The following is a 12,342-nucleotide window of genomic DNA, read 5'->3' as shown; positions in this document are numbered from 1 at the left end:
GTCATGTTTCAGATTGGCACATCTCAACATTTTGCTACTGGTCAAAAGGGGGGCTGGGGGGAAGTACGGGCAACATACACAAAAACACACACTGCCTTGCTTGCACGGATGTCACACTCCAAAATGGCAAAATGTGGCCCCATTCCCTTCCTGTCTTGAAACAAACTGATGTGTATGAGATTCCTGCTAAACATGACTCACCAGAGTCGATGGTCCAGTGCAACATCCACCCTCATAGTATTTGATGCACATTCCTGATATCTGCCACTGGTATCTGCAAGGGCACAGGACCTTCCCGCTCCGTTACTGGCATTAGATGACTTTTAATTGCATTTTAATGTAAAAAATGTGGATGAGATATATATTTCAATACAAACAATGAAAGAGATGAGCTTTGCAGCCTTATTGTCTCTAGTTCTAAATTATTTTTGTCTGTGTAGATCACTAATGGAAGCTGTCTGTTGACGTGCCTCGTAGATGAACAAACACGTCATATTATTAGCTAAACCCCTGACATTTTGATGAGTGGCACGAAGCATGGATCAACGTATCTGTTGTCTATTACTGCACGATTATGTACTCTATATTCTGACTGTTCAGTCATTGTGATTCTGATTTTTGTCATACAGAATAAGAGGTAGAGAAAATAACTGCTCAATCAGAACTGAGATCCTCTTAGTAACACCCTAGTAACCATTTAATTCATATTTATGACACCCTACTGACCGTCCCTTATAGCAGCAAAAATGCTCTACAGGAATACACTTTTTTTGTTTGGCTGTATTGTGTACCACAAATGGACTAGGCTAGAACTGCTTTTCATTGTGCAATCATGTGTTGCAGAATAACAATAAATGATCTGTGAACTACCCCAAATATCTAAGCAACCATGGTGCAACCACTTTGACAAACGCAAAGCCACCATCCTGTGGGACATTTGCAATAAGATAGTGAGTTTGGCTTTTGAACCGTGCATGCTTTCATGAAAAGAAGGCTAAAAGTCACCAATTCATTTAGGAATGAAATGCTATGCTAGCTGTAAGGAGGCACGCAATAGCTTGTGAGGTTAGTAGAGCAAAGTGATACATGCACTGTTGCTGATGAAGAGAAAATTTTGTGCATCCTGAGTGTAGCAACACAATATCCTGTTTTGGGGCAGAGGCATTCAGATGTTGAGGTTTGTTCTCCAACTCTGCCTTTACATCTATCATAGCATTTTGTATTTTCACTTCCTCTTTGGTTATTCTCCTTTTTGGGGGCAGAGGGCTGTGCTGAAATATGAACCTTTCTATGGCCTGTAAGTAGGACTTTGTGCAGTTTTAGACTGGTCTGGTTTCTGACACATTCAACAAAATGTTATGAAAACTATATATAAAATATACTATTAACAGACTCTTCAACACTTTGGTTTAAGCCCATTCTGCTGTAGTAGTCTGCTGTCCAGAGCTGTTTGCCGGTTGATTAACAAAATTAAAATGAATACCTTGTTGACCTCATACACTAAACTAGAACATGGAGTATCTCACATTCCTGGTTATCGCTTTCTTGTAAAGTCAGATAAGATCCAGTAAAGTTGGCATTATCACTATACAGGGTAAACCGAGATATGAGAGCTTGCCCACCTTTATGTTAATTTAGAGACTTATGGCATATTCATTAAATACATGAAGTAAGTGCCATTTGTTTGAATACACAAAAACATCTTTTTATTAGAAGGAAATCCCAAACTGACGCTTTTCCTTCGGTCAAAGTTCACCCTCGTTAATTTGCCAACACAAAGACGATATAAGTCTGAACCTGTACTATCATCTGGAACATTGGATGCAGTGATATTAGGTAGTCTTTGTTTGAAATAAATCAGAGTTGCTAAAGAAACGGACATGAGACACGCAATGAGGATCATAAAGACAAGCGACGGAAATGTTCACTGGACTTTAAGCTTAAAGTGTGTACAGATAAGGACTTGCAGCCTTGGCTCAACTGTTGAAATAAAAGGTGCTCTCCGGTAATACTGGCACAAACTGTTAATCAGAGGGTTCACTGGGGTAGTGATCAGGCTTTGAAGATTTTTCCTCTCCTTTGGATTTACTTGCCATGTGTCATGTTTCTCCAGACATGAAGCAAGCATTTGTTCTGCTGTCAGGTAAGGGTTGTCATAAATATGACCTTTTATGGGAGTGTACATTATTTATGTGCATGCTGGATTCATACGGGGTGGACAATGTCAGTGTTCACATTTAATCTGAGTTATTAAGTGTCTCCAGGTGAGGCAAGGTCACAAACAAGACACTAGCGTGTCTCTCATGTCCAAACACAAAGTTCTTACCTTTAACCTAGACATACGACAGACGCCGTGGCGGCTTCCTCAAGATAACTTAGGCTTCTATACGTTCCCAGGAGGGACAGGAGAGGGTTGGCCCTACACTGTTGAGTTTGTAGCTGTTGTACTGCTCAAACCTTGATTCTCACTATGGCCATCGGGCGTCAATAAATATTTCTGCAAAAGACATCTACTACCTCCAGAGGTCTTCTACATATTTCCATAACACCTCTGATTATTTTCCTGTAACCTCTAATAAAAATCTATTTACAGCGTTGTTGGTGGTCGGGTATTCTTGTCCTGACGGGAGTTTCAACTGTACATCTGGAGAGTGTCTTCCAGCTGGACTCGTCTGTGATTTTAAGAAGGACTGTGTAGATGGCTCAGACGAGGAGTTTTGTGGTATGCTGACAGTTTGACAAAAGTTTTTCAAATCAAGTCAAATTGAACTCTTTCTAACTAAATTATACCAAAAGACATCAGGTCGCTAACACATTTGCATTTAGAATGTAGTATTTTTAAGGGTATCTGGCTTTTAAATACACAAAAATGGAAAACACAATTTCAAAAATAGTACGATACACAGAATAACCAACACGCCTGGGAACAAGAATCCTTTCAGGTTATTTCAGGATGTGCTGACTCCATTTATTCCTCCTTGTTAAGGGTCATGTGACTTTGAGCATCACTCCTGTGGCTGGAATGATGCCTCCAACCATTGGAGACAACAGATGGCAAACATCACCTCAATACCTGGACTGGACCATACCACAGGAAGTGCCTTTGGTAAACATTAACCATCTGCCATGTTTTATTTGTGTAATTTCCTTATTGATTATTAATTCTAAACGGATACAGTGACATAATGATTGTATTATTGGACATTTGCCTGCTGAATACAGGACATGTCATGCATGTAAATGGTACAACAGTTGGGCCTTTTCCAGCTAAGTTGGAGTATTCTGTCGATAACCTGGCAGCTCTGGGATGCCAGATCAGGTACTACTACTAATATATATATACATAAATACACACGCACACACAGTACATATACAGTACATACACAGTATATGGATGTGTATATACATATATTGAATTTGCCCTATATACACTCTAGCTGTTGATTGATTGATTGATGTGTTTCAGCTTCTGGTACCATATTAATGATGAATTGGCATCATCATTGTCATCATCCCTTATGGTAACAATGATCAGAGGCTGGGCTGAGGAGGAGTTGGTGAGGATTTCTAAGATTGGGACAGAAGGTTGGGAGAATGCCAAAGCCTTTATTGGAAATCTACCGGGAGGATACAAGGTTTGTGAAATATCCAGTAGGCTGTTCACTAGTCACTTACATCATTTTGATTGATTGACAGACAGACAGACAGTTGTTTGTTATCTGCTTCTAAAGTTGCAGTCAGATTAAAACACTTCTCTTTCTACAGCTGCGGATTTCCTTCGTGCCTCCGTTTATGGTAGCCAGTGACATTATGTTGGATGATTTTAGCTTTGAGAACTGTGGAGAGACGGATGTCCCTGCGGGATCAGACCAACTCTCATGTGATTTTGAAGAGGACACTTGTTCATGGTACCATGACCACACTGCCAGCCTTTTGTGGAAGAGGAGTAATAAGGCATTCGGAGAAGACTACACTGCAAGAGGTGAATTTTTGACTGACCGTCTACAAGGATAGCACATTTTAATAAAATGCACCATGTAAGCACTATATATATATATATATATATATATATATATATATATATATATATATATATATATTAGTTTATAATGTGCAGTAGTACTGCTTACAGTATTAAATGATGTGGTCCCTAAAGATCTCGGACTCCGAGGCAGTAGCCTGGTTCAGCCTTATAAGTTAGTCAGCAGCACCCATGTTCTGTTTATTGTTCTGTGAATAAAATATGAATGAGAGCACGGTCCAAAAGAAGAAACATTTAAGCTATCAATAATATCAATAAATGGTTGAAATTACCCCATATTACAATACATACAAAAAGAAAGTGTGCCAAACAAGCCAAACAAATGACAGCTAATAATTACACAAATACAACTTAAATACACAACCAGCCATAAAATGAATGAAAACGACATCAGATCAAAAATGTCAGGTTTTGGTACAGTCTGTGTGTAAGTGCATTTTTTTTTTTTTTTTAATTCTCTAAGACGAAATAATGTAGACAATTTATTTTTGATTTCATATATATGATTTGGATTTGTCAGCACACTCATGATTATGGGAGGGGGGGAAACTTGACTTTTCCTTTTTGTTTTACGTTCTCCGCAGGCTACTACATGCTCATATCTGCTGGAAACAACCAACATATCTCATCAGCAGCCAGACTCATCAGCTTCCCTCGACCTGCAGGTCAACTCATATGTGTGAGCTTCTTGTACCACATATTTGGCAGCAGCATTGGTAGGTGCAAATCTGTCCAAAGCTACACTTTCAAGCTTATTGGATAATGCATTAGATTAGATGAAATATATACAGGTATACACAGTGAAACAAAAAGCTTGTTCTCTATAATACACGTGTATCCCTCAAATGCACAGTGCAGTGGTAGGATGTTATCATTGCAGTGAAATTATGAGAAAACACAATGTTATATATCATAGAAGAATTGGGAGCCCTGCAACATCAGAGTAGAGATGGATTACTTAGAATCCGTGTATGTGTCGAGCAAAATGAATCCAAACGATGAAGTTATGTTGATATTTGACCATTAACAGGTTCATTGAGGTTTATCACAAAGCGTTCTGGTGAAGCAGAGACGGTTGTATGGATGAGAACCGGCACCCAGGGAAGCAAATGGAGATCTGCAGATCTTACCTTCAACAGTGACAAACCAATACAGGTATTTTTATTGCTCTTTATATTCCTCCCAACAAAGGTCCAAACCTCCGTCACATAGAACCAACAACATGCCTTTTCATTTCAATATTTCTTGTCTAACTTTAAATTAGGATATTTTTAAAATACAGAGACAATGGATTTGTATAGGAAAAAGTAGAATACGGGTATTTACCATAAATAAAATAATTGTATCTTATCACATATTTTACCATTTTCTTTCTATTAAATTAATTTCTAGCGTAAATAAATATGTTTCATGACAGTTAAAGTCATTGTTGTCTTGAACTCACTCTTCAATGCATGTTTGTTGTTCTCCAGTTCATTATAGAAGCTGTGGTTGGTGGTACACGGGGCAGCATAGCCATTGATAACATAGTGGTGTCCAGCAGTGAGACCGGCTCTTGTCCGGCTGAGAGAGAGTGCACCTTCCAGGGCTCCCTCTGTGGTCTGCTGCCCCAACCGTCTGCAGACTTCAGCTGGAGTCGTCTCACAGGGGCGTCCCAACCAGCCAACTCTTCAGGCCCGGCCACAGATCACACTCTGGGGACAGAGCAAGGTTTCATGCTCCTTTAGCTACTCTGCTGTGAATTTTAGCAATGCTTCTTGAGGAGGTTGCCTTGCCATAATTGATACATTTAGTGACTGTAGAGAACTTTGTGTGATCTCAATACACAGACTTAAATGCATATTCAAACACACACACTCAAATACAAATCAACGTGTACACAACTCCGCCGTATTGTGTAGGTTATTACCTGAGTGCCCGGTTGTGGAGTCACCCTGTGGGGTCCAGAGGCGCAGTGACGACTGCAGTGATGGAGCCCACCGCTGCTGACGGGGAATGCCTTATGTTCTGGTACTACATGGAGGGAAGTGAAGTGGGGGAACTCAGTGTTTCCCTTCAAAGCCCTGACAATACCAGTGTCCCGCTTTGGACCAGAAGTGGAGATCAGGGGAAGCACTGGAGGCACGGAAGAGTGACACTCCATAGTCCCAAAGCCCCGTATCAGGTAGATAGTGACAGCTTTGATTTAACAATGTTATATGCTGTGGTTTGTAACTCCAGCTACATTTACACATAAACATTCTTACAGTTTATATTTGATGCAGTGATATGCAACACTGTGGCTGTTACTCTGTCAAATCAATAATCACAATGACAGTAAATGATAAGTTCACCTTCTTTCAAGAATTAAAATGAAAAAAAAAACGTAAAAAGAAAGTACTGTTGGTCTCTGCTGTCCATACCAGCCACAAAGAGCTACCATCTTACATTATCGAAAGTGATGGGGGACAAAATGTATAGTTGTTGAAGTTAATGAGGCTTCAGCAGTCTTAGTTCTACCAGGTTTGACTTGCTGAATTAGTCTTTGTAGTATGAAATTCCTCCCTTTGTATCTATTCATGGCATATGAGTATTGTTTTAACATTAACTTGAAATTATGTAAAAGACAAATGGAAATCATGTAGAAGTCACTGACAGGTGATGTTTGAGGCGCTGGTTGGGGATGGACCGAGGCGAGATATTGCCATTGATGACATCACTGTCCTGAATGGCGCCTGTCCCCCAACAGGTCAGTGATCACCGTGATCATTACATTTTAAAGTTTAAAGTTAGCACGAGTGTGTTTGAATACATGGTTGCGTACCTTCTGTGTATTTACTTTGTCCCCTTGCAGGATTTTGTGACTTTGAAATGGACTTGTGTGGCTGGGTGAACAATCCTCCTGCAGAGACCGGAGTGGACTGGGACTGGTTCTCTGGTGAAAGTGGCGAAGGGTTTAATCCAGACAATGACCACTCCACAAATACCGCTTTGGGTAAGTCGCCAGCCACATTTTAACAACCTGCATCACAGTGAGTGTGAGTGGAAAGTAGAAACCACAACCGGGATTTTGTACTTGAGATAAAAACTTGGATTACTTTAAAGGTTTGCAATGTTTCAAATCTGTGTTACATCAACAATATGAAATTTGAAACGGGTAGTGTGTGTTGTAATCATCCCTCCTGTTCACACTGGCCATTAAGACACTAATAATAATTGTCTATAATAAGCTGGGGATATATAAGTGGGGTAAGTGACACTTGTGATTAATATAACTGCGTAGACTTCATTCAGGTGGATGAATACACAAAGTGAATCTGACTGTATGCATATCTATCTGCACATGTAGGACACTGTTGGATCTTATGCTGTTTTTTCTCTCTACAGGCCACTTTGCAATCTTCATGTCCTCTAATTCTGATAGTGAGGAAGTTGGCCGGCTGGAGAGTGAGACGATGGAGCCAGTAGACCGAGCATGCCTGGAGATCTGGCACCAAGTCAGCGATTGGTTAAATGATAGTATGTCTTTTCTTCTGTATCAGTAAGCAGTGATTTGGTCATCATTGTTTAAAAACGTTATTTTTATTACCAAACCAATATTCTGTGGTTAGTATTACCGGTATACTGTAAATGCCAAATCTAACCCAGACAGCCCAAATGTTCACTTTTTTTAACCAGGTTTTGTTTCAACATCTATTTACTTAATAATGTAAAAAAAATCAAGATGAAAAAAATAGATAATGATGAAATAACAGCAGTAAATATGAGATGTGGAGTTGATTGAAAATAAATACATTGATTTTAAAAACCCTAAATGAGATTACAGTAATGATTCCGGTAAATACATAGTTTAGATATTTGTATATATAACTGTAAACATAATACTTTTAGACAATGCAGAATAAAATTAATGTCCCTACATCAAAGCTTATACAGGTTGAATGCTTACTAGGATGTGACAAACAGTTAAGATGTTGCAATTTACTTTATTACAGCACTATATATCACACACAGTATAGTAAATATGTGCATGAAAAATGGGTCTAATGTAAAATGATGTGCGCATAAGGGCTTCTGGTTTGGAAGGATGTTCATTGCTTCGACCAGAAGAAGAAACATTCTCAAAATCTGTCAATAAATGCAAATGTATGCCTTTTGATGATGAATTTTGGTGCTTCCAGAGCCATCGGTCATTACACTGACAGTGTTTGTGAATGAGACAGCCGGACTGCGTCCTGTGTGGGATACACGTGGATTTTTTAATCACACATGGATCCAAGCTAGGGTGGATTACAACGCATCAGGACTTCACCAGGTAAAGCGAAATGTATCTCGAGATAAATCCTGATCAAGTTTCATGGGGGGGAAAATGAAATCGGTGCACATTTCTAAACAAACCATCGTGCTTCATCACAGCTTATTTTACAAGCCAGCTGTCCCAGTTTAGAGGAAGCAAGCTTTGCCCTGGACGACGTCCACATCATCAGGGGCAGGTTTTGTGATGACATCATCCCAACCACCACTCCAAACCCTGCCACCACGACCACCGCTGCTCCTGCCATACACTGCTCTTTTGAACACGGTAAATCGTAGTTGAATCGTTGTATCATAAAGTATCACGTTTTTTTCCCCCAACATATATTAAGCTTCACTGCTGGAGTGACTCAATAACTGAACAAACAAATGGATGGTTGATATTTGTAGGCTTTGTATTTGTATCGCTTCATCAACATTTTTGTTTTACTTGAGGCATTTTGGATATTTGCATACCTTTGAAGTACATATTCTGTTTCAAGTAAAGTATTTTAACATTCAAAATGATATCTTGTAAAACAGGTCTATGTAGTTTGGTCCAGGAGGGTACTGATGACTTGAACTGGACTCTCAGTAGTGGACTTCAAGTGGACCAGCCATGGGATGGACCTCAATATGATCATACTATTGGAAATATTCAAGGTATTGACTATTGACAGTAACATAAGCACCAACACTCGGAAGTATTTGATTAACATTGGAGACCCACTCAGAATGGAGGCCTTGAGATGAAGCTGACCTGAATGTTGTTTTTCAAAATGTTCTGACATTTTATAGAATTAAATATTAATTACTATTAACTAATCTAGTTACTACTAATCTAAATAACACTCAAAACAAGTTGCTAATCGGACTGAAAATAACCCTGAAATATTGGCTGCTGCCTCCAGAGGTGAAATCCTCATCAGACAGACAGCTGTTGGGTTATATTTTTTTACATTATCACTGCCTTGTCAATGATGAAAAGGTATTTCGGGATTTGCGTCACAGTATGGCAGCCCTCTCTGTGTTTTCTTTGTCATCCAAGGTTTTTTCTTACTGTTGAATGGATCTGGATCAAAGGATGGGGAAAGAGCAGTCGTCTCTGTTCCTGTTGTCGGTCTAACAACGCGTATCTGCGTTGGATTCTGGTACTACATGCTCGGGCCTTCAGTGTCCACGCTGGACCTGAAGGTTCAGACGGTATGTCTCCTGGTTAGTACTAGTTAAAATCTTCTGTTAGAGGCGTCTCTGCTTTTAAGCTGTAATGACTTGTCTTGTTCTAGAAATCAGCTGAATTGTTAGTCTGGACTCGCCAGGGGACTCAGAATGCGGAGTGGATTAACGCACAGGTTACCGTCAACACGAGCAACACAATGCGGGTAAAAATGAACTCAACCACATATTCATGTTTTCAACAGAGCCCAACCAATTCTGGATTTTTAGGCCGACATCTATATTTGAAAGTTCCAGAAATCGGACAACAATATATCAGATATAAACACTTTGTAAATGAACAAAAGGAAGAAGCAGTGATAGAAACACAGCCAACTTAAAAACACTTTACATTTATACTATTTTTTTATTAAGTCCTTTCTTTCCACAGGTGATGTTCACTGGCCATAGAAACACCAACAGTCATGGATACATTGCCATTGATGACATTACAGTGAAGGAGGGGCCCTGCAGTGATCAGAGTACGGAAACACAAATCACCATTACATGCTCACAGAAAGTCATACATTCAAAGATTATTAACACCTTGTCTTTTTTTCACACACCATTTCAGATGTTTGTGGGTTTGATTCCAGCTGGTGTGGCTTCCAGAACGGCCTCAATCATAAGGGTCACTGGGGTCGCAAAAGAGGCACACAATATCAGGTGGATCACACCTATGGAACTGAAAACGGTGAGTAGAAATACTCAGAGAATACATTAAATACTCTGTGTTTAATGTGTGCAGCTGATCAGGCTGTAGACTTTAATCTTGTTTGCTCATTTGACACATTCTCCTCGTATTCAATTCACAATGAATTTACTGTCATTTCTGACAGAAAAAATAGCAGCCTTCCTGTAACTGGATGTTCTGGTTGAAACATCTTTATTTCTCTTCTCATATATTTCTCATATAGGTTTCTATATGACTGTGATGACGTCAAACTCCACACAGACTGAAGTAGCTCAGCTGCTCACACCCACGTTCACCTCCGCTGCAGAGGTGTGTGTACGTTTCTGGTGAGTCCAGTCCTGCCATCACATCGCATTGCTGCACTGTTGTCGGATGCATATTTTAAAGGTTGTGTATCTTCTGTGTTTGTTCAGGTACTGGATACCTTCAGGGTCTTCTAACAACCTCGCTGTGCGTGTGCTGCGGAGCGGGGAGCCAGGGGACGCACTCTGGCAACGATCTGGAGCGCCCTCTTCAGGCTGGGAGGTGGCAGAGGTCACTGTGTCCTCCCCAGCAAACTTCTATGTAAGCCGGTTTTTACAATGATCCCTTTTTTTCCCCCCACACTGCTTTCTCACTCTCAAACTGCCTCTTTCGCAATGAGTCACTAAACTGCATAACAGTTTATGTTCCTCGCCAGGTTGCGTTTGAGGCGGTCCATGTGCCAGGCACCAACTCTACAGCGAAGTTAGATGATATTTCTGTGAGGGACGGGGCCTGCAGTCCTCCAGGCAGCTGTGACTTTGAGTCCGGACAGTGCACTTGGGTCAACGTCCCCAAAGAAGACGGACATGACTGGGTGCTGGCTAATGGAGGATTCCAGGGTCCACCGACAGACCATACCTCTCAGACCCCAGAGGGTAGGACCTTTGATGTACCTCAATAAGATGAACATGGACGTGCAACTGCAGTAGAAATCCCAGCTCTACCCAGAGATCCCAGTGTATATTTCTGAACCCCAGTAAAGTAATGAAGAAGGCTTCTATCACGCCTAACAAAAACTCAAGAGGTTTAGAGTTTAGCAATGTTTAAAAGTGACAATCCTCAGGAAATAACTGACTGCAATATTAGCTGACTAATAAGCTTAACAAACTAGCAATGTTGCAATCTAATGATTAATATGAGCCACTGTAGCTGCTGTTAAGTAAGTTACAGCCTGTTACTTATAAACTTCTCTTTTGAACCCTGACTTATGTCCTGTTGCTGACATTACCTCCTCCCTGCCCCACAAACAATTTCCTTATGTTAGTTTGATGAAATCAACTTGAAACTGAGAAGGCTTTCAGATCCCATCATTAGAAATGATCATCTCTCTTGAACTAACAATGATCCTGCTGCACTCAGAGTTTGAATAGTTAAACCAGCCAAAATAAGCAGCCCTGAGAAGCATTCACAGCTGAAATTAAGACCCTGTGTCCATCTAGCTTTCACATTTTCAAGATTGACTAATAATGAAGCAATCATCAAGTATTGCTTTTTGCAGTATTCTTATGTTCTGTTTTATTCTCATTTTTAATTCAGGCAGGTTCTTGTTGAGCTCATCACTGCACCAGCACCGCAGCAATGTAGCACAGGTATTGTCAGAATGGATCCAACTGGGAGACAACGCCTCCTGTCTCACCTTATGGTACCATATGGACGGCAGGTCAGCAAAAGAACATTTCAAACCACCACCATGTTCACACCATACAGTATGTGACAATGCGGAGGATGCACTTCATCCTGTTTAGTTTCCTCCCTGACTTCCTCAGAAAGTGTGCACAAATGTCATTCAGACATGAATCACCTGCCTCCTTCTCTTTGTGCAAGAGCTAAGAATATTCTGTGGCAGAGTTCACTCTTAACACAGATCTGTGTCAGTCGTATGTCATGTAATATACATTTTGAATAAAAGAAAACCAATCAACAATGTGAATATAGGATTTACACATATTTAGAATGAATGTCCCTTTAAATACTGCTAGAAGTCTTTTGCAAAAATACTTAAGGAACACTTTTTGGTTGAACTAAGTGGATCAAAGCTGTTTTCATTCATCACACAAAAAGTGACATTTGTCTGTTGTTTGTCAGTGACTCTGGA

At 40.2% G+C, this 12,342-nt stretch overlaps 1 protein-coding gene across 1 annotated transcript; it reads left to right on the top strand.

Annotated features, from left to right (window-relative positions):
• Positions 1 to 3,527: 3,527 nt before the first annotated feature.
• Positions 3,528 to 8,614, top strand: LOC311011768 (apical endosomal glycoprotein-like; the record flags this gene model as incomplete). Its single annotated transcript, XM_084006896.1, has 10 exons — positions 3,528 to 3,635; positions 3,766 to 3,982; positions 4,627 to 4,758; positions 5,073 to 5,197; positions 5,515 to 5,752; positions 5,944 to 6,206; positions 6,680 to 6,770; positions 6,876 to 7,016; positions 7,409 to 7,518; positions 8,438 to 8,614. 10 exons carry the CDS (start codon positions 3,528 to 3,530, stop codon positions 8,612 to 8,614), a joined length of 1,602 nt encoding a protein of 533 aa, XP_083863022.1.
• Positions 8,615 to 12,342: the final 3,728 nt, after the last annotated feature.

Source organism: Eutrigla gurnardus (assembly GCF_963514095.1).
Source record: "Eutrigla gurnardus genome assembly, chromosome: 4".
In the NCBI taxonomy this organism is placed as follows: domain Eukaryota; kingdom Metazoa; phylum Chordata; class Actinopteri; order Perciformes; family Triglidae; genus Eutrigla; species Eutrigla gurnardus.
The sequence above is the reverse complement of the archived record's forward strand: the minus strand, read 5'-3'. Positions and strand labels throughout refer to the sequence as shown.